At 40.6% G+C, this 22751-nt stretch overlaps 1 protein-coding gene across 1 annotated transcript in view; it reads left to right on the top strand.

The window, feature by feature from the left end:
* The first annotated feature begins 1208 nt into the window (after positions 1-1208).
* rtel1 (regulator of telomere elongation helicase 1) overlaps positions 1209-22751 on the top strand; it is a 42214-nt gene continuing 20671 nt past the window's right edge. The window contains exons 1-8 of the mRNA XM_084916356.1: positions 1209-1838; positions 6976-7171; positions 14132-14225; positions 14900-14981; positions 17291-17351; positions 19386-19461; positions 21270-21354; positions 21508-21573. Coding sequence (XP_084772482.1) covers positions 1737-1838; positions 6976-7171; positions 14132-14225; positions 14900-14981; positions 17291-17351; positions 19386-19461; positions 21270-21354; positions 21508-21573 — 762 coding nt within the window. The 5' untranslated portion in view covers positions 1209-1736. The remainder of the gene's footprint in view (positions 1839-6975; positions 7172-14131; positions 14226-14899; positions 14982-17290; positions 17352-19385; positions 19462-21269; positions 21355-21507; positions 21574-22751) is intronic.

Here is a 22751-nt window from a genome sequence, read left to right on the forward strand (position 1 = left end):
AGCTATGTAGCCGTCACTCACACATCACAGAGCCGTTGGTATTATGGTTTGTTTTTGATTAGTAAATTATCATAGTGAATTTCATCAGTCTGTTAGTTAAAAGCGGATTCTGAAATTAAGTTAAAAAAAATATGCTGGCCAAGTTTTGGGGGGATTGTTGAGAGGAGAGGAGAGAAGATGAAGAGTTCAGCAGATTGGTGAGACACCGGAAGAGCAGAAAGATGAAGAAGGTGTGAGAACACCTGCTTTAAGGAGAAAATTTAGTTTTGTCTGCTTTCAACAGAAAATGTCATTTGCAGCATTAAGTGACTTCATCCTCACTACAATCCGTTACTTACATATGCGCCGCCATAAAGAATATGTTTATACTATAAAAAGAGATGCCAATAAAACTCATTCATTAATTACAGGCGATCTATTTCTTAACAATTTTCATGACAGATGTGTGGGCGTTTTTTTCTTATGCAGGTTCACTATGACCAAAACTCCAGACTCCCAGTAAAACATCACGCCAGTGTCACAAGATAAAGTTCAGGAAAGTTTCTGCATAGTTCAGAGGCTGCTCAGCAGAGGATGAAGATGTGCGTGAAATGGACTGTTACGATTGGTCAGAATTATCCCATGAAAATGTTAACTTTTTTATAAAGAAGGAAAACACATGTAGTCTTTTCATTTAAATGTATATTTTTAAGTTAATTAAAATCAAAGCTAACGCTATGCCAGCTTCTCGCTTTGCTTGACAGTGTGTAAAACCAACCTGATGACATGAACTTCCAGAAAACTTAAAAGTCAAACAAACACATTCAAAGTTTCAGGGCTGTGAGCACAAACGAAGCCCTCTGAGCCCAAAAACAGCTGTAAATCAGTGTGGTCGTTACAGTGAACACCGCAGACTTTTCTCTGTTTGTTTTACTATATAAATTGATTTATTGTGAGCAGCAGGAATATTAACAGATGGAGAAATTTGCTGAAGCACATCGATCACTATAGTCACAGATCTGTCTTTAACAGTCTCATTATTTTTTTTCCCTTGTTTGTATGAAAACATCTGCTAATCACAATTACTGACAGTCTGATATAATACGTAGCTTTGTTTGGAATTGTGCAGGGCACGTCTGCATCATTGTTTCACAGAAAGGTATTTTCAAGATGTAGTGATAGCCAAATTGGCCAGTAGATGTCACTGTGGAGATGGGTTTCAGATTATTTCAAAGCCTCGCTCATTTCATTTGCGGCACTTTTAGGTACAACACCGGCATCGACGCGCGTTTTGTAGTCCATCTTCTGCACGTTGTAGTTTCAGCGTGGCAGACATCAATACTTTGGAGACTGTAAAAAGTCGTTGCGATTCTCAGTGCACCGCTTTTCTCCTTATGAGTTATCCTACCCATTTTCCCCTGACCTGCTCACTTTTTCCATTGAAGGCGAGAAAAGTGGTTTAGAAAATTAAAGGTTGCTGTTGGAGTGTTCAGGATTCCGTGACCCTTTGAACGCACCAGTCGTCAGCGTCACAGTGCGCATGGGCAAGTTAACTGAAAGCTGGCGCGAAACAACAAGAGTTGGGAACTCCTTTCTACTGAGTCTAAACGAGCCAGTGTTAAAAGTACATTATACCACAGTTCAGCCATTTAAACGGGTCAAACAGTAGAAGTGACTACAGCGCTAGAAGAAGTACCTCTCTAAACAAGAACAACTACTCTTGTCTATGCTGCTGCCGACTGACGCCAGATGACAGAATGCCTTCACTGACTCTTAGCGGAGTGACTGTAAATTTCCCTTTTTCTCCCTACGAATGTCAGAAGGCATACATGAACAAAGTGATCGAATGTCTTCAGAAGGTAAGAATCGACTGTCATGTGTATGTCTGTTAATGGAAACGAGCTGCAAAGGGCAGTACTGAGTAGCCACAGCTATGCGGCCACCATGCTCACCGTTTGCCGCATGACAGAAGTGATCTCGCATCTGCTCGCGCAAAACGTCGCTTCCCAGAAAGCACAACGGCGTATTGCCGACATATATCTGCTGTGTCTGTCGGGATAGGCGCCGTTTCCTCTTTGGGAACAGGTCGTTTAGTGCTGCTTTGCCTGCGTTTCAGGTGGCAGTCGCATCTACGTATCTTAGCATTGCTTTAGCGACTTCCTCCTGCTCTCTGTGCCATACTCATACAGGCTGATCTTCTCACTCAGGTCGTGGTGTAATGTGTGCATTAAAATACAGCAAGCATTCCTATATTCTTTAATGATAGAACAGAGCCAGACAGATACGCACGTTAGCTGTTTACATTCCGTCTTCTTCTCTTTATTATCCTATACCTGAAGAAGTTACACACACACACACACACACACACACACACACACACACACACACACACACACACACACACACACATAACATGGCGTGGTGCCCACTACTGGCGATAGCTTTTATAACACACAATATACCTCGGCTCATACATAACATTATGAATTTATGGGCTCAAAATGTGGTCATAAATATTTTGTACTTGTAAAAAAGATTTGTGTGTGCGTAAAAAAGATTTGTGTGTGCGTAAAAAAGATTTGTATGTGTGTAAAAAAGATTTGTGTGTGTGTAAAAAAGATTTGTGTATGTGTAAAAAAGATTTGTGTGTGCGTAAAAAAGATTTGTGTGTGGACTTAGCCCAAAAAAAACCCTGCAAGTTACAAGTACGAATTTTGACCCTATTTTTCTTCCTTTCATCTGATTGGTCAATGTCATGTCAATCACAAATGTAACAATCCAATCAGAGAACAGATGGGTTTGGCTGTCGGAGGGGCGCTTTTTTGAACTGCAGGTCCTTGAAGGGTAATACAGTTTGAAGCTGGAGGATCTCTATATAAATATCCGATTGCAGCTAGGTCCCCTAACTTTCAGCAGCTGTTGAAAGGATAAAGTTGTGCTATATCAGTGGTTAGAAATACCATTATTACTTTAGGATTAGTTTAACACAAAGTCAGGGCTGACCCGGGACCATTGCTGTGAGTCACAGTGCGCAGCATAAAAGTCCTTTCACATGGGACGCAGGATGTGCTGCTAATGCTAACTAAAAGTAAAGGATCCAGAATTTGTTGCGCTGGCTGCTGGGCTCTGTGGGTTTTTGCAGCAGCTCTACCTGTACTAGATGCACCTGCTCCTTGTCTTTTCTATCTCTGACTTTATGTCCTCTACAAGAGTTTCTGTTTTTTTTTTTTGCTGGTTCTTCAAATGTTCAATAAAAACATGTATGCTAATTCATAACGAAGAAAGCTTTGTAATGAAGACTGTCATTTCCAAAACACTGCCCTATATTAAACACGTAGACCTGTGACACAAAAATCACCAAACTCGGACGACCACAGACTGTTTTCCTTCGTGGTGATGAAGGAAAACGCTGGGTTGGCATGTAAAAGGGCATTTATTCCCTTCAAAGACCTGCAGGTCAAAAAAAGCGCCCCTCCGACAGCCAAACTCATCTGTTCTCTGATTGGATTGTTACATTTGTGATTGACATGACATTGACCAATCAGATGAAAGGAAGAAAAATAGGGTCAAAATTCGTACTTGTAACTTGCAGGGGTTTTTTTGGGCTAAGTCCACACACAAATCTTTTTTACGCACACACAAATCTTTTTTACGCACACACAAATCTTTTTTACACACACACAAATTCTTTTTACACCTACAAATCTTTTTTACGCACACACAAATCTTTTTTACACATACAAATCTTTTTTACAAGTACAAAATATTTATGACCACATTTTGAGCCCATATGAATTAAGCAAAAAAGAAAAGCACGTGGATACTTAGTTCCTTTCTAAAATTCAGTGTAGGCTACTGCAAACATCTGCTTAGGAATGAAAAGTGATCCAGGCACATGTATGACCTCTTTTTGAAACCTCAAAACACACTGAAGATGACAGAAAGACAACATATCCTTAATAAAGGTGAAAGTAATGGTTTTGCATCTTGATTTATTTTCAACATATACATTCATGCACAGCAAGACTGTGACTGAAGAGGATTCTGATGCAGCACATTTAAAAAGAAAGTAATCGAGTGCAGCTGAATGCACAGATATCTTTCAGGACTGTACAAATACACAAAATGAATGCATTTTACAGCTTTATCCAAGAAAAGACATTTCAGCAGGTCCAGAGTAAGCAAGACTTTACATCTTCTTCTTGTAGAATATTTTTCATCATCTTCAGGTGTGTGTGTTTTGATATGAATTTTACCCCTAAGATTGCAACCATTAGAGGAACTGATTGTAATCAGAATCCACAATATTCAGCTAAAGAGGTTTCCTCCAGGTGAATGTGTTAATGGAGTTACCCTGTGGTAAAAAACAAAATGCTGGAAAATAATTTATTTTAATATACTTTGACTTTTATGTTTGAGGAACGCTGGCATGAAATGTGTTATCTGCCCAACATAGCAGCTAAGCACAGTTTTCTAACAGGGCACCATCCGCAACAGGACATAATCATTAGGCGATCGTGGCTCAAGAGTTGGGAGTTCGCCTTGTAATCGGAAGGTTGCCGGTTCGAGCCCTGGCGCGGACAGTCTCGGTCGTTGTGTCCTTGGGCAAGACACTTCACCCGTTGCCTACTGGTGGTGGTCAGAGGGCCCGGTGGCGCCAGTGTCCGGCAGCCTGTCAGTGCGCCCCAGGGTGACTGCGGCTACAATGTAGCTTGCCAGCACCAGTGTGGGAATGGGTGGATGACTGAATGTGTAAAGCGCTTTGGGGTCCTTAGGGACTAGTAAAGCACTATACAAATACAGGCCATTTACCATTAGCTAATGTTAGTAAACTCTCTGTAGTTTTTCAGACAAACACGTTAATATGATATGAAAATTCACATTATTTTATGTAGATGACTGTTCATCTTCTGTGTCTTCTATTTTCAAACTGTTAGCTTCATTCAAAATCCACGCTCTATTTTCAAGACACACAAAATCCCCAGGATGGATTGCCCGGAGAGTTAAAAAGCGTTGGTGAAATGGGGGTAAATGATGTTGGCAGTATGTCGCTGTGCTATACTGGATGAAGTGTGATTTATCGAATACGTTCCTATGTAATGCTGGTGTTGCAGTGATGTGCACCACTGAATTTTTGTAACTTCTTCCATTGTGTTGCTACAGTTACAGCTGGGTTGAAGAAATGAGTGTACAATCATATTGGTTTTTAATTCAAGTTCAGTTTTATTTATACAGCATTAAATCACAACAACAGTCACCTCAAGGTGCTTTATATTGTAAGGTAGACCCTACATTAATACAACAGAGAAAACCCAACAATCATATGACCCCCTATGAGCAAGCACTTTGGCGACAGTGGGAAGAAAAAACTCCCTTTTAACAGGAAGAAACCTCCGGCAGAACCAGGCTCAGGGAGGGGCAGGGCCATCTGCTGCGACTGGTTGGGGTGAGAGAAGGAAGACAGGATAAAGACATGCTGTGGAAGAGAGACAGAGGTTAATAATGATTCATAATTAACAGCAGAGTGCCTAACACCACTCTTCACAGTGAGTCAAAAGGGGTGAGAGATGCCGAAACACAGTGCATCATGGGAAGTTTCCAGCAGCCTAAGTCTATTGAAGCATAACTAAGGGTGGATTCAGGATCACATGACCTAAAGTCAAAAGTCAAATTTATTTATATAGCACATTTAAAACAACAACCGTTGACCAAGGTGCTGTACAATTAAGACAATTAAAAGAAATAAAAACATAGGGAGATATGATAAGAGTTAAGAAAGAGAATCATGAAATTAGAAGATTTGAGTGAGAAAGAAGATAAATAAAAGTAATACAAACTCATTCTGATTTAAAAGCCAAGGAATAAAAGTGTGTTTTCAGACGGGTTTTAAAAGTGTCCAATGTTGGGGAGGTCCTGATGTGAAGGGGCAGTTCGTTCCACAGTTTAGGAGCAGTCACAGCAAAGGCCCGATCTCCTCTTTGCTTTAATCTGGACCTCGGGACAGCCAGGAGCAATTGATCCACAGACCTCAGTGATCTTGCAGGAATGTACCAGTTTAAAAGATCAGAAAGGTATGAGGGTGACCTAGCCCTGACAAAAAAGGAACCTGACTTTTTAACAGTGGCACCAAAAGGCAGCACACACAATAATGTGTTTCATAGTGTGTTGTTTCACGTAAACAAGACACTGATTTTCAGCATGCCTCCATAGTAAAAGAGATTGGTGATAAACTGACTTGCTTATGGTCCAGATCTGTTTTAATACTTGATGGGGAAAAAGACATGACAAAGGAGGCTTCATGTCATGGGTCTGTCCTTACAATTTCTGTATAGTTTCTATGTAAGAATAAATAAATAAATAAAATAAATAGCACTCTGGTGACCTGTCTGGGGTGTACTCTGGCTCTTGACTGCTGACAAACAGCTGAAATAGCCCCCATGTTAAGTTGAGAACTGATTTTAAAATCAATCTTGAATGTTTTTGAATGATAACATATTACCCGAGCAGGGCATTTTGCTCTGACAGTGAAAGCTTACTTGTGCTTCTTAGTCTAAATTTACCAGGCTCTTCTATTATTGAACTACCTCTAAGTTTGGGTTCTGGAGCCAGACGCCTTCCCTGCTTTTAACATTGGGCTTCAAACAATCCTCTTTGAACTGGATCAGGTGACCCTGAACCATCCTTAGATTAGGCTGCTGAAGGATGTCCCATCTTTGCACTGAACATTCTGGTTGTCTACTTGCTCTGATAGTTTGCTTTGTGCCATGGCGAGGTGTATGTCTTACCGTTCAGCTGATCTGTGCAGATAACTGCCCTGATAACTGAACCTGGTTCTGCTAGAGATTTCTTCCTGTTAAAAGGGAGATCTTCCTCCACACTGCCAAGTGTTTGCTCATAGAAGCATAGTCTAATACCTGGAAGTCTCTAATACTGCAATATTGTCACCATCACAATGTGCGGTTTTTCTGTTTAGCTTTATCTGTCTGGTTATTTCAGAAAGTCAATGGTGTTCTGGAGAGCCCCACAGGCACAGGTAAGACTTTGTGCCTACTGTGCGCCACCCTGGCCTGGAGGGAGAACTTCAAGGACACCATCTCTGCTCGGAAGATAGCAGAGAGGCTGGGCAAGGAGATGTTTCCAAACACACCTCTGTCTTCCTGGGGGACAGCTGCCACTGACGGTGACAAACCAAGTATGTTTGTATCATCTGCACATCACGAGTCATTTCTAATTTTACCGGTCAGAAAAGAATAACAGATGCATATGCACACATACAGACATGCTGTGTGCTACATTACTGTGCAAAACAAAATGAGCTGGCACTGATTTCTTTATATTTTGGTAAATGGACTGTTTCCTATGTAGTGCTTTTCTACTCTATTTGAGTGTTCAAACCACTTTATATTTTGTTAGGAAAATAGGATTTAACAATTTACTGAAACATGTATATGTGTCCAAACATACACAGAAATATTGTACATAAGGCAAAATCAGCATTTGTACAAGTCTAACAAGGTGGAAGTCAATATTTGGTATGATGACCATTATTCTTCAACATCGTCTAAACTCCCTCTTTGTGATTTCTTCAGGAATAGTTCCTTTTGACTTTCAGTGCATGTTCCAAAGCTGTTCTTTGGTTGTCGGCTACTTTGTGTTCCATTCCCTGTCAATATGATCCCACACTTTTGAGTTATGGTGAGATCTTGGGAGGTCAACCATGACTGATGGTCTTCCATTGTAAAGTGTAAAGTGTGCGTGTTAGTCCCCATAGGGAAATAGTTCCTCTGCATTTAACCCATTCACCCAGTGAAGCAGTGGGCAGCCACCAATGCAGCGCCCGGGGAGCAGTGTGTAGGGACGGTACCTTGCTCAGGGGTACCTCAGGGTAGCCGTTCAGTGGAGTCGAACCCCCGACCTTCTGATCATGGGGCCGCCACTCTACCTACTGAGCTATCCCTGCCCCAGGGATTGTGACTTTCTTCTATTCAAGTATGCTTTTAAAGCATTGGCAGTATGTTTGGGATCATTGGGAATGGCTTAAATTTTCATAACCAGATGTCTTTAAGATGGGATTGCATGCTGGAGCAAAGTCTGTATTAGAGCAGGGCGATATGACCAAAAATATTTATCACGATATACATTTGAAAATTTGTGATAACGATATAACTGACGATATAACTGACGCTAGACAAAATACTTTACAACTCCACAACTTTATTAGTGAAAAAAAAACATCTATGTATTTTCACTTAAACAAGCAGCTGTTTTTTTTATGTGCATTAAAGTTATATAAAAATTTAACAGTGCAAATGCAAATTCCTTGCTGACAGTTTAACCAAAAGGCATTTCCAGTGGAAATTGGCCGACATATCCTCAGCATAACCATGTATAATATCCACAAAACTTAAAAAGAGGTTATACACACACAATACGGTAATATTATGTTGAAGCACAGTACGTATCACTCCGCCAGGCTCCTGACTACAATAGCCGTAATGCTCCGACAATCCATCAAGCGGTGCGGGTTCGTAGCTTAGCAAAGTCGTACTAAAACATTTGACAGATTTTCGAGCGCCGTGTACATAAAATCGTTTCGAGGTCAGTAAACACAACCAGAGTTCATACATAAGGCCCATTGGATTATAAGGGGCACTGTCGATTTTCAGAAAAATCAAAGGATTGATTTTAAGTGTGCCGTATTTTCCAAAGAACACGGTAATAACGACGGCCCACTAGCATGCTCTACCAAAAATAGTGCTTTGTTATGTATCTGACGGACGAAAGCCAAACCAGTTCCACACTGAAGTTGCAGCATTTTTACAAACCAATTCTGGTTCATCCGTTTCATTCAACGATTTGCTTTCGCCGCCATGCTTTTTCCGACATGTGCGTATGAAAACAAAGGCACTGCGCATGCGCGTTTTACCCATATTCTATCGCGATATTTCATTTTGCTATCGTTGCCCAAAATTATACCGGTATTACCGTGAACGGTATGATATGGCCCAGCCCTAGTCTGTATTCATAATTTCACCAGTTCTGACAAAAGTCCAACACCACTTGTTGAAATACAGTCCTAAGCCATAAAGCCTCGACTGTGCTTTACAGATGACTGTAGACACTTACGTTGTACTTCTCTCCTGACATCCTCCAAACATATTGACAATAATTTGAACCAGAACTTTGATATTTTGATTCATCAGACCTGTCACCATTGATTGTCATTGATTGTGTAATTTGGAATACTTTGTCCTTTTCTCTATATCATGTGTACACAGAATGTAGTGTAATTCAGTTCAGTTTTATTCATATAGCACCAAATTACAACAACAGTTCCTCAAAGTGCTTTTTATTGTAAAGACCCTACAATAATACAAGGAAACGGAGAAAACCCCAACAATCACATGACCCCCTATGAGCAAACACTTTGGTAGGGATGGAAATGGATAAGAATTTAGCAATTCCAGTTCCATAATCGATATCACTTATTGTTTCGATTCCTTATCGATTCTCAATGGCTCTACTTTGAGGAATATATCAAAGACATTACCTTCATGCAAATCAGTTACATCCTGCATGGTCAAATGTTTGTGCATGTTGGAGGTATTTGCTCTCTTTGCTGTGATCAGTGTTGGTGTCATTACTCCAAAAGAGTAAAGTTAAAAAAAGTTACTACACAACACTTTTCTTAAAAGTAATGAAGTACCTTACTTAATTACACCCTGGACAAAGACATTTGTTATATTACTCTGTTACAGTCGTAGAGAAGCTTTGTGACCAGGCTGCTGACAGTAATAGCAATCGAGGTTGTACCTTTGACTGCAATGTATAGGTTTCTTACCACACCTAGGGTCCAAGCTTTCAGCACTAGTTGCCCATGGAGGTTTTACCTCCACAAACCTTGGTCTCCCCACAGTCATCTATGGGGAGCTAGGTAACATTCAGCCAGATTTGCAGCTTCCTCTTCTGTCTTTGGATTGTTCTCCTTCACCCATGTGCAGACATCTGGATGAAGCATGTGAAGAAACTGCTCTAAGATGACGGTTTCCCCAATCTCTTCTTTACTCCGACTGTCACGTCGCGTCCATTGCTTATAGAGCCCCTTTATCCAGTTGAAGGTTTCTCTAACACACAGTTCCTCTGGTGCTCTGGAACTGGTATTTGTAGGTCTCCTCTGTCACATTAAAGTTAGATAACACTGCAGCTTTAATAGCATCATAAGAGTCAGACTGTTGTTAATCCATGTCAGCATAAGCCTCAAGGGCTTTGCCATCCCTGTGTTTTAGCTATGCGTTCAAATCGTACAAAGAAACTTTCAGGATGCTCACCTTCCTTAAAGTCTGGTATTCTTGTTGAGGCTGTGCACGGAGTGGTTGAGATGGAGGAGGGAGCTCAGCTTGGTGCTCAGTGGCTCCATGAGGTGGCTGCACAGCTGATAGCTGAGGCAGCTGTTGTAGAAATGTCACTCTGGACAGAAGGTCGATAGAAAAGTTCAGAATAGACATCATGTTGCAGCTTTGGTATATTATTGCTCAGCTGTTTAATCTGTTCAAGCAGTATTGTTTTTGTTCTTTTGGTCATTGAATGAATTCTCTAATTTCATCAAAGATATCAGGTTCAGAAAGTTCTTTACCACTGGCTCAAAATCATCCTCGTCAGCCATCGCTCCTTCTGTTGGTGGATCTAGCTTATGTTTTTCCACCTTCTCTTTCTTCAATGTCAGGAAGGGAACTTTTCCTTGTCCCACGGGTTTTTCCACATCTTACTTCTCTCATTTAGTGTGTTTTCCTCTTTAATTCACTTCTGACACCACAGTTACGCAGAGAGGTCTGGTGAGGATAACAGCAGACAGCACTCTGACTTAACAGAGAACAAGGGTAGTTTATTGGCCCATCTTTGGCACACACAGCAACTTCCTAAATAACAGCCTATCCATCTCTCTCTCCCACATCCTGGATCCTGAAATATATTTGTTTAATGTGCCCATTAAAGTACATATCTTGTTCAAAAATGACTCCAAGATTCCTCAGTGTTACCGGAGAAGAAGATAATGGCATCTGGTTAGACACCATATTTTCAGAGCTGAGTACACTGAACTCTATTTGATCTGAATTTAGAAGCAGAAAGTTAGAGGTCAAGAGGTTAACTAATTGGTGTGTGTTATCTATGGCGTTATTTTTGTGCCACTATTCTGAGCGCACGTAAAAAAAATTTGCAGGTGCAAGTGTTGCATTTATCCACACACACACAATAGCAGCCCCTCTCGCTCAGTTTTTGCATTTGCGCTCGCTCGCAATGTGTTGCTTGCGCTCTCAACATTTCTGCCTGTGCGCGTTCAACTCTTTCTGTACACCGTTATATTTGTGCCACAAAACCAGCCAATCACAGACTTGGATGCAAAAAAATCTGATTGGCTGTTTTGGTCTCCAATCAGCTTGAAGTGATGAAATGCAATATCCCAGAATCCATTTCGTCCAAAACTCAAACGAGGCAGTGACGGAGGAACACAGAGTGGCGGAGTTTGAAATATTACTCTGTCTGGGTCACAAAATAAACTTTTAAGATATTTTCATGCGAGAATGGTGCTGTGTAAACTTCAAATATCTGCTCGATTTATCAAGACATCACATATTTGCATAAGTGCTCTAACGTTTTCAGAGATGCCTGTTACCCACCAGCTGACCGCATAGCTGGACTGGCCATTGGGCATGCCGGTGGGGCGATGGTGATTTTTCATTTTTATGTTTGTTTGTTTGTTTGTTTGTTTGTTTGTTTGTTTGTTTTTCTAACGGTATAAACAATGAAAGGTGGTGGATTAGCCAATTGGTCATGATCAGCACTGGGCTGGACCAATTACAATACATCTGTATTGAGGGGAAAAGGAACGTGATTTGTCACGTACTTCAGCGAGAATGAAAAAGACACAAAGCTGGAATTATTCTGTCTTTACGCTGTCAGCTGCTTCTTCTTCTCTCATTCTCTCTCCCTCCCTCTCCTGTTGCTACTTCAATCATGAAACTGATTAATGATCAGCTGATCATCTCTCTTGTTTGTTTATCGCCCACTTTGCGCCAGAAAGAGGAAACCAGCGGATGTCGCACTAAACAACAGCAGCACGTTCAAGCTTGATAAGCTGCTAGAATTTATAATATTACTTTGTGGTATCAGCTGATATTTGCTGGAGCCACAGCTGTTAAAGCTGCTGCTCATGATATCGGTTTGGATATGTGGTGAGAGGGAAACATGAAGGTGATACAAATCATACATATATACCAATAAGACAGTGTACATCACTGTCACAACAGCGTTTGTTTTAGTTCAAAGGCTTTATGGTTTTTCCTGTAATACCTGGTGGTGTAGTCTGTGATTTATTTATTTATTTGTTTTTTGTCAGTTCAGCCTTATATATTATGTTTAACCTGAGTGACCACCCGGTCAGCTGGTGGGTAACAGGCATCTCAGAAAACGTTAGAGCACTTATGCAAATATGTGATGTCTTGTTAATCGAGCAGATATTAGAAGTTTACACAGCACCATTCTCGCATGAAAATATCTTAAAAGTTTATTTTGTGACCCAGAAAGAGTAATATTTCAAACTCCGCCACTCTGTGCTCCTCCGCCACTGCCTCGTTTGAGTTTTGGACGAAATGGATTCTGGGATATTGCATTTCGTCATTTCGAGCTGATTGGAGACCAAAACAGCCAATCAGATTTTTTTGCATCCAAGTCTGTGATTGGCTGGTTTTATGGCACAAATATAACGGTGTACAGAAAGAGTTGAACGCGCACAGGCAGAAATGTTGAGAGCGCAAGCAACACATTGCGAGCGAGCGCAAATGCAAAAACTGAGCGAGAGGGGCTGCTATTGTGTGTGTGTGTGTGTGTGTGTGTGTGTGTGTGTGTGTGTGTGTGGATAATAGCAAACACTGAAATACAGTTTTTGCACGCAGCAATGAATTTTGTTCACTCAAATTTCGCTTTTCTTCGCTCAAAATAAATTTCTCCTCAAAATGCAACACTTGCACCTGCAAATATTTTTTACATGCACTCAGAATAGTGGCACAAAAATAACGCCATAGTTATCTGGCTTCATGGAGAGATAGAGTTGGGTATAGCAGTGAAAATGTATGCTATGCCTTCTAATGATACTGCCTAAGGGAAGCATGTATAATGTGAACAGAATTGGTCCTAGCACTGAACCCTGTGGAACACCATAATTAACCTCAGCGTGTGAAGAAGACTCTCCATTTACATGCACAAATTGGAGTCTATTAAATAGATATGATACAAACCACTGCAGCACAGTACCTGTAATACCTACAGCGTGCTCTAATCGCTCTAATAGGATATTATGGTCAACAGTATCGAACGCTGCACTGAGGTCTAGCAGGACAAGCACAGAGATGAGTCCACTGTCAGAGGCCATAAGAAGATCATTTGTAACCTTCACTAATGTGATTGTTGTGCTGTGATGAGTTTAGAAATTTGACTGAAAGTCTTCAAATAAACTATTCCTCTGCAGATGATCAGGTAGCTGTTTTACCACTAATATTGTTTGTTTTGGTTTGGGTTTTTTTTATTTGTTTTTTTGTTTGTTTGTTTTAGATAAAAGGAAAGTTAGAGATTGGCTCATAATTAGCTAAGACCTCTGGGTTAAGTGATGGCGTTTTAATTAATGGTTTAATCATTGCCACTTCTGATGAATAGTTGATAGAACAGCTGAAGGGCCAGATGCAGCTCTGCTGTGTCCTGTACTAGGTCTTTGATGGATTTCTTTCCCATTTCTCAAGGACATGACATTTAAATATTCTTAATATTTAAACGCAATGGAGGTGCTGAACATGGTCCACTCGGACTGAATGTCCCCAGTCTCCTCGAAATGCTGTCTAAGTTCAGATGCGGCAGGCTGTTCCAGCGACACCCCTGCAGGTCTCGTTGCCCAGTAGGATGAAGAAATTCAGGAACGAAAATACTGATAAATCAGATCAGTGCGTGAAATGTTCGTACACACGATTTGTGCGTACACACTGTTAGTAAATGATGCCCGATATCCCAGAAGTTTGACTTGATGCTATACGATGTTAATAGGTGTTCTATTAGGTTTTTTCAGCAGTGTATAAAGCCCTAATTGTCTTTTCTTCTTGTTCTCAAGCTTACTACACTGATGTCCCCAAGATCGTATACGCATCGAGGACACATTCTCAGCTTGCACAAGTTATTAGTGAATTAAAGAACACTTCATACAGGTAAGCATTTCTAAAAACTACTGGATATAAGTTTTTGATTATGCATGATTGTCTGAATTAGAGCTGTTCGCAATAAAAAACAGTTTTATTTTATACAATTTGGGGAGGAATTCAAAACAGCTGCAAATTTCAAGGTCATCAGTTCTTGAAACAATTGTACATAAGTAAGTTATTTGTCACTGCTGGCAAGACCCTGTTAAAACTGTTACCCTCCGATGAGAGGAAACTTGGTTAGGATGGACAACCCAGGAACCACAAAAGCTGGAGCCTACCATAACCTGGAAACTTCTACAGCGTCAGCTTCACTGTTCAGTGAAGCGACTTTTACTTTGCCATGCACTGAGGCTGTCAACCAATATGCTCTTAAATCAACATTTTCAAGCTCATCTGCAATTTTCAGCTACCTACATAGATGGGTCGAAACCCAAATCCATTTAAATTGTACATTGCACAAAGTTACAAAATTATCCCGAAGCTTGTTGAAAGCTACTAAAAGTGTATGATCAAGGTGCAACTTGCTAAGTGGCATTTGACCAAATATTAGTGGGGCTTTAAAGGGTTATTACATATGCTACAATCATTTTGTGGCCTTACTGAGTCCAGCACCTCTTGTCTGTTCTGGTTTTGTTGGCTATTTATGGTAATCCAGTTCTCCAATGTCTCCGTTGATTCAGGCCAAAGGTGTGTGTGCTGGGCTCAAGAGAGCAGTTGTGTATTAACCAGGAAGTCATGCGTCAGGAGAGCAACCACGTCAAAGTAAGTTATAAATGCAGTTTTAAAGATATAAATATAATGGGATGTTTTAATTGTTATGTCCAATGAATTGTATTAAACACAAAACACTGAATGTCTGCAACCTCACTACTGATTTACCAAAAAATATCTACTTTTGACAGACTCACAAAGACCAAACATCAGTTGTACCAACTCTACTCTGTTGGACTTATGCTCAGAACAGTAGCTTCACTCTTGTTCTGCTCAGCGGCCTAAAACTATAGCATTACATAAACCAGTTCTCCATCTGCTGCAGGGTCTGGTTGGTGTGGGCCTTCAGTGTGCAGTAGATCTCAAGAACAGAGGTGCTACTATCACCAGCTCTAGTTCAAGACGGTGGAGTTGCATTATATCTGAGGCAGCTCAATGAAATCAACGACCAGCTCAACAGCAACTTTAGATAATCTGTAGATAAGCTTTGTTGTCACTGTTGCAGGAAAACTGAAAAATAGTTTCTTTGTTCAAACTCATTGTTGGATCTCTTCAGTTTAGCATCATGAATCCAGAATAGAAGATGATGATGACGATGATGATGAACTTTTATTTTGGACATATAAAACAACCAAAACAATATATACACATACACACAGATACATGCATAAACAAAATCAAAATGACATAAAAATAACCACTCATCATCAAGTCCAACCCCATTATCAACATTCTATTCACCTTATTCATCATTACCCCCACTCCCCCTCAGATGGCTGAATACACTTGCCCCACACAAAAAAGAGGGGAAAATGTAAGTATAAAGATGGGTATAATAATAGATATGATTCCAATATCTATTAGCATAGTTGTATATAATATCAGTCATCAGTGCCATTCATTTCATAATGGCACAGATTTTGTAATCTATTGTTCCATCAGCTTTGAGGGATCACCTGATGAAGGCAACAGAACCACATCATCTGCAAAAAGCAAATGAGGTGACCTCCAAATCTGAGTCCATGTTATTCAGAAGGAAATGGGTGGAGTGCCCACTCCGGGTCAGGGACGAGTTCCTGCCCCAAGTGGAGGAGTTCAAGTATCTCAGGGTCTTGTTCACAAGTGAAGGAGGAAGGGAGATCAACAGACGGATTGGTGCTGCAGCTGCAGTGATGTGGACACTACACCGGTCCGTTGTGGTGAAGAGAGAGCTGAGTGTAAAAGTGAAGCTCTCAATTTACTGGTTGATCTACGCCACGAGCTGTGGGTAGTGACTGAAATAACGAGATCGTGGAAATGAGCTTCCTCCGAAGGGTGGCTGGTTTCTCCCTTAGAGATAGGGTGAGGAGTTCGGCCATCCAGGAGGGGCTCAGAGTAGAGTCACTGCTCCTCCACATCAAAAGGAGCCCGTTGAGGTGGTTCGGGCATCTGACAAGGATGGCTCCTGGTCGCCTCCTGGGTGAGGTGTTCCAGGCAAGTCCCACCGGGACGGGGCCCCGGGGCAGACCCAGGACACACTGGAGAGATTATATCTCTCGGCTCGCCTGGGAACGCCTTGGTGTTCCCCCGGATAAGCTGGAGGAGGTGGCTGGGGAGAGGGTTATATCATCTGCAGACAGAGAGAGAGTTGAAACCTTGTTTTTCCACTTAACAGTCACATGAAGATTTACCTTCCAAGGCCTCCCCCCGGAGGCCCCCTCACTCCCAGAGGTCAGAGAGGGGTCTCTTCCTCTCCAGTGTCTAATGGTGCCTGGGTGTGCCAGTCCACATCTAACTTACAATAACTGTGTGTGTAAAGCATAAAACACATATATGATGCTATCCTTTCTATCTCTAACTAATATCTCTATACGTATTCTATTGTAAAACACATAATCAATACACTAAGGTAAAAGAAATTTCCATCAGAGTACCAACGTGAAAAAAATATACAATAGCAGATCATTAAGAGCAACAATACAAACAGTCACACTGCCTCATGGTAACCGTTCCTGACAGTTTCAGTTCCTTCTGCAGATTATTCCAGGAAACTTAATTTGAACTTATGGACAGAAGTCATTAGTAGGTTCCTATTTTCACAGTTTTTTTGTTTAAATACTTCTAATGCTTTAATTTGTATTAGCTAATATTTTTTTTATTTAATTTTTATTCTGACAGTCCTGTTGAGTAATGAAAAAGATTTGATTATTTTCAAATTCGTAAGTTTCCTGGGTCAATCTATCTATCTTAACACATTAATTTCCTGCACTACGTTGCCAGTGATCTAGCTGGTAAAAAAAAAAAAAAAAAGATAAGTAATGGGTTAGGGCTAGATGGTTAGTGGTTTGTCTTAATGTGGAATCGTTTTTTTTGTTTTTCAGGTTCATATGTGCAGAGCCAAAGTTTCCACCAGGTCATGTGTCTACTACAACAACATTGAAGGTAATGGTCTAACAGAGTGACTGTATCCGTGTAGCAGAACACAGTCTGGAAAAGCATGTCCTGTTACCTTTTTATGTTTTACTGACTACATGTATAATTTAAATATTATATTATTTGATACTAATAACTCTCGAAGTATGGCACAACCTGTGAGGAAGCACTACTGTGAGAAAGTTTGGAGTCCAGGAATGTCCAAAATGTGGATATCAATAAAATATCTACTGCCTGCTTTCAGTTGATTTAAAAAGGGGGAAAAACTGTTATGTTGAGAATCTAGTCCATGCATTTGTTACTTTGATGACAGACTATTATAATTATTTATTATCGCGCTGTGTCAGCTGTTTTTCTTCCTGTGGAAAATGAGATAGGCTTACCGCCTACTGGTGTTGGCCAGAGGGGCCGATGGCGCGATATGGCAGCCTCGCTTCTGTCAGTCTGCCCCAGGGCAGCTGTGGCTACAACCGTAGCTTGCCTCCACCAGTGTGTGAATGCGCAAATGAATGAAGAGTGGCATTGTAAAGCGCTTTGGGTGCCTTGAAAAGCGCTATATAAATCCAATCCATTATTATTATTATTATTATTATTATTATTATTATTATTATTTAATTTCCAGCTGCACCACTTATGAAAATCCCCATTCACACACCTGATCTCCACCCACTCTGCCTCCAACAACAATGCCCCCGTCCAAACCAGGTTTTGATGGGCCAAGCTCTGCCGCGCAGCGTAGTTTGGAATCTACCCCTCTGGTACCCTACAGGAACGCTGTATGGCCCTCCAGAAATTGGGGACACAGAACACATGGCCCATCTCAATTAACAGACACTCGGAGGTTGTGCAACTGCAGCACTCCTGCCCCGACATCTGAGTGACCCATGGTAAATCGGGTGCAGTCGCCACCGGAATCATGGGGAGAGAGAGGGAGAAGAAAGAAAAGGGTCAGTAGGTCACCACAGCTGTCCCTCAGTGACTGGAGGTGATAGGACGGAGCCAGGAAGCTTCCTCATTGGGGCCACAGGGGGTGTAACTGAAATACAGACGATTCAGTTCGCATTTCTGTGTTTACAGTGATTAGTCTTTACCCGTTTTAACGTCCACAATTGTGGTTCCAGTCGTCTTGCTGCCCAGCTTGGCGTCACGTCTTGTTCCTCCTCTCTTCCCAGGTCTTGCTGCAATATTAAACTACACAATGAATGTTTGGAGGTTTTAATGTGAGCTGTGTTTGCTAGCTTCACCAGGCACTGCCACCAACTGATTGAGTGTCGGAGCTCAAAAGTAAACATAGAGCATCTACAAATACATCAAGATGATGTCTCCATGTGTGCGTCAGGCACCTGAAAACACATGGTGGTGAGGAGCCACCATGTGTTTTCTGTTTTCTCCTCTCTCTTTTTGTCTTTCCCGTGATCCCCCAACCTGTCATGGCAGATTTCCCTTTCTGAGCTCGATTCTGCTGAAGGTTTCTTCACTTGATTTTGTTTTATTATTGTGATTTTTCTCCTAAATATTGTAGGGCTTTACCTCGTAGAATGACACACCTTGATGTGACTGTTTTTGTTGGTTCTATATAAATAAACATGAAGTGAACCAGTTCCTGTTTTGAGTTCAGGCCACAGACTGGTGTGTGTCCCCTCCTGAACTCTACATGTTTTTAATTTAGGCTTCAAACTTTAATTTTGGATAAAGCTTGTAGTAGGTATGGAGTTAGTTATGCTGCTAGTTATAATGACACTCATACATTCTGAATGTCTTAGCATTGTAATAGTATGTATAATTAATTACACTTTATATTTTGATTACACTCTAGCCTTCTGTACATAGTATTTGATTTATTATAGTCCTTCTAGGAAAAAATCTGTTTGAGTCTGAAGGTTTAGGACCTGCCTGACCTGAGGCATCGTCTGGAGGGCAATGGGTCAAACAGGTGGTGGGTGGGATGCAAGGGGGTCACCTGTGATGGCCCTGGTTTTAATCACGTTTCAGTGATTTAGTATCCTATAAATCTCAAGCTTGATTGTTTTTTTCTTCTTCTAGATAAGAGCACTGACAGAGATTTGGTTAATTCTATCCTCGATGTGGAAGATTTGGTCAAATTTGGCACCAAACAGAGGTTTGTAGTTCATGTGTTCATTTTTTTTGTAGTTGTCTGTTTCAGTCTCTGTACTGCACTTTCTTTCTTTGGTAAGAAATAATCATTGGTAACATTGGCGGCTGGGTGTCTCTGTGTGACACCAAACTAATATTTGATTTTTCTGCTTCTGATTCAATCTGTGGAATCATTTAAAAAGTAGTTAAAAACTTTTCTGTTTAAACAAGCCTGCTGTTGATCAACATTCTTTTTAAAAATACATTTTTATTTACATGTAACCTTTTGTATTGTCTATATTGGTATGTTTATTTTAACCTTTGTGTACAGCGCTTTGTGACTGCACTCGCTCCAGTGTGAAACCTCCATTGTGATCCATCTGTCAGTAATCTACAGATGGTCACAATTTAGAAAGCTGAAGTCTTGATCAGAACAGTGAAGTGATCCAATAAATATGTGACCAAATATGGGCATTTCATTAGAGTGGGTGGGTCTGCTTATCCACTTAAAGTGGGGATATTAAACATGCAGCAAGAACTAGACTTCCAAAGGGTCCACTGTAGCATCACCTCTGCAAATTAGGAAAATTGCAGATTTATTAATATTTCAAATTCTTGTATAAAAAAAACAAACAACACACACAAAAAAAAATTCGATACTCTTGTTTAGTTACAAAATACTCGTGAGTGGTTGGGGGAAAACTGAAGTGTACAGTTAGCTTCATAAGCATTTAGACAGTTATTAAATTTTTGTATATTTGACTCTGCATGCCATACCGTAGATTCTCACAGTCAACAATAAAAATGTGATTTAAGTCTACACTTGCAAAGTGAGTGGGGTTTAACAGACATTAAGTTTTAATTGTTTCAGAATTGCAGCCATTTTTAATGCATCGTCCTTTATTTTTAGCAGTTTAAAGTAGTCGGATGACTGACTGATAGACAGTTTCATGGCCAGGTGAGGACTGTTCTCTCATTCCATCACATATTAATCAGATAACAGATCTAGAGTTGATTCCAAGTGCTGAATTTGCATTTTGTAGCAGTTCAGTAGAACTTTCAATATGAGGTCCAAAGTCATATCGAAGTGAAGGAGAACATTATTATGCTGAAAAACCCAAATTACTCTAAAATAAATAGGAGTGGTCAAATCAACAATCTACAAGTGCCTGAGTGTGAAATAATAATAAATAATAAATATGATTTATGAAATAATAATGTGTGTACTAGAAGTCCCCAGGTCCTGATGGGAGACAACACCAAAGGTGGTTGAGAAAAATTGGGCCTGTGTCCTGTGGGTCTTTCAAGTAACAGAAAACCGCAGCTGTGATAGAGGGGACAGCAACATCAGGAAGGAGCACAAGAAAATAGAAAAGTGCTAAAATAGAAAATGGAGAAGGGCTAAAGTAACAACTGGAGCAGATTTGAAATGAATGAAAGGGCCTTATCACAAATGAGCCATTATCATTTGAAGGATGCTTTTTGACTTTCTTTCAGTAGTTGTCCTGAAACTTCACTACTAAGAAACAGTACCAGAGGCATGATGTTTTCTTTCATTTTAATGTCTTTTTAACCCTTCAAATTCTCTGAGTCAAAATGCAACAGTCATCTGAGCAATAAATCTTAAAAGCCTTAACAACCACTTCCCCTAACAGTGCAGCAACTCGTCCAAGAACCACTGAAACTCAGTAACTGCTGGGCTACGTGGTCACAGGCTAGTGAATGGAAACTATACCTTTTGTACTATGTTATCTCTTTAAACAGCTATCAGAATGAGTCAGTTTTTCCGTAAAGTTCACGTATTTGATTTCGCATTTGCAAATTTTTCCACAGAGTCTGTCCTTACTACCTCTCCCGTTCACTGAAACAACAAGCAGATGTCATTTTTATGCCATACAACTACTTGCTAGATCCAAAGGTAAGCTCCGTCATACACATTACATCTGAGGCTGACATATGTGACCATAAATGAGCATCAACAGAGACTTTAGTGTTGTGATTGGCACTGTCATTTCTAATCTCTATGAATGCTAATATTCAACTGCCTCTCCCTCCCTCTCTCATTCCACAGAGCCGCAAGGCACACAACATCGACCTGAATGGAGCTGTGGTTATCTTTGACGAAGCTCACAATGTGGTAAGGTTATATCTGGTTTCCCATGTTAAATGTATTCACTAAAAATTGGCATTGTTGTATATAAAAGCTTCAAAGACCACAAGTGACCCACTACTAAACGGGGATGGTCTACACTAGAGGGTTTCAAATTCATTTTAACTTGCAGGCCACATCGGGCCTAATTTGAAATCAGAGGGGCTGGCCTACTCAAACCATAAGGACATATTAAAACCAATGTTTCCTTTGAAAACCAGATATTGAACTAATATCTTCAGAAAAATGTATGATTTTTACTACATCCCATGTCATTACTGTGCATTACAATTTATAGATCGATGTAGATCTCGAGTATTTTGCAAATGAACAAGTATTTTCTTCTATGATCTGAAAAACCTGTCAAAGCATATATCCTCCTGTATCATCATGCCATGTATATAACTTTTCACAGTGTAATCTTCACATTCTGTCACCAAAGCACACTCTCTTTTGATTCACCCACTAATTATACTCACAGTATTCATTCACTGTATCTTTAGGAATTTGCTCACTTCGATTGTAGCCGACTCTCTAGCAGCACGGCCTCTTCACCTGTTCCTCCTCCACATTCCTGCTCAGTATGTCAGAGCTTTAGTTACTCCTCGGCCCTCTTTAGTAATAACGATACTTGTAATAAATGTAGCCTGTTTACAGCTCTGGAGTCCCGGGTTCACCTGTATCTAGCCAGGCCCATGTAGCAGGTGCAGCCAAAGCTAGCATAGCCACCGTTAGCTTTCACCCAGCAGATTGTCCCAAGCAGCCGGGAAAACGGGACAGCTGGGTGACAGTCAGCAGGAAGCGTAGTCCTAAACAGAGGCCCCGGTACACCACGACACCTGTCTATGTCTCTAGTTGTTTTTCCCAACTTGGTGACACATCCTCTGAGGAGCAAACTCTAGTAATTGGCTAATCTGTTTCGACACATGTGAAGCTCGAGACATTTTCTTATAACATTTAAATTTACAGTTAATGCACAATGCAAGGTGCTGCATATTTAAGGCATGATTCATCATTGAAGAATGTGATAAATACGTGACCATGAACTCAGGGTCAAGGTCAGAGGTCACGCTTTCTGAAAATCCTACTTACCCTGATGCTGAGGTGTAGCACTGGTGCCTGCCAATGTTATAATATTTTTTTGGTCAATCATTTCAGCGGTAGAG

This window comes from Perissodus microlepis, chromosome 20, assembly GCF_051167445.1.
Source record: "Perissodus microlepis isolate ML-2025 ecotype Zambia chromosome 20, ASM5116744v1, whole genome shotgun sequence".
NCBI lineage: Eukaryota > Metazoa > Chordata > Actinopteri > Cichliformes > Cichlidae > Perissodus > Perissodus microlepis.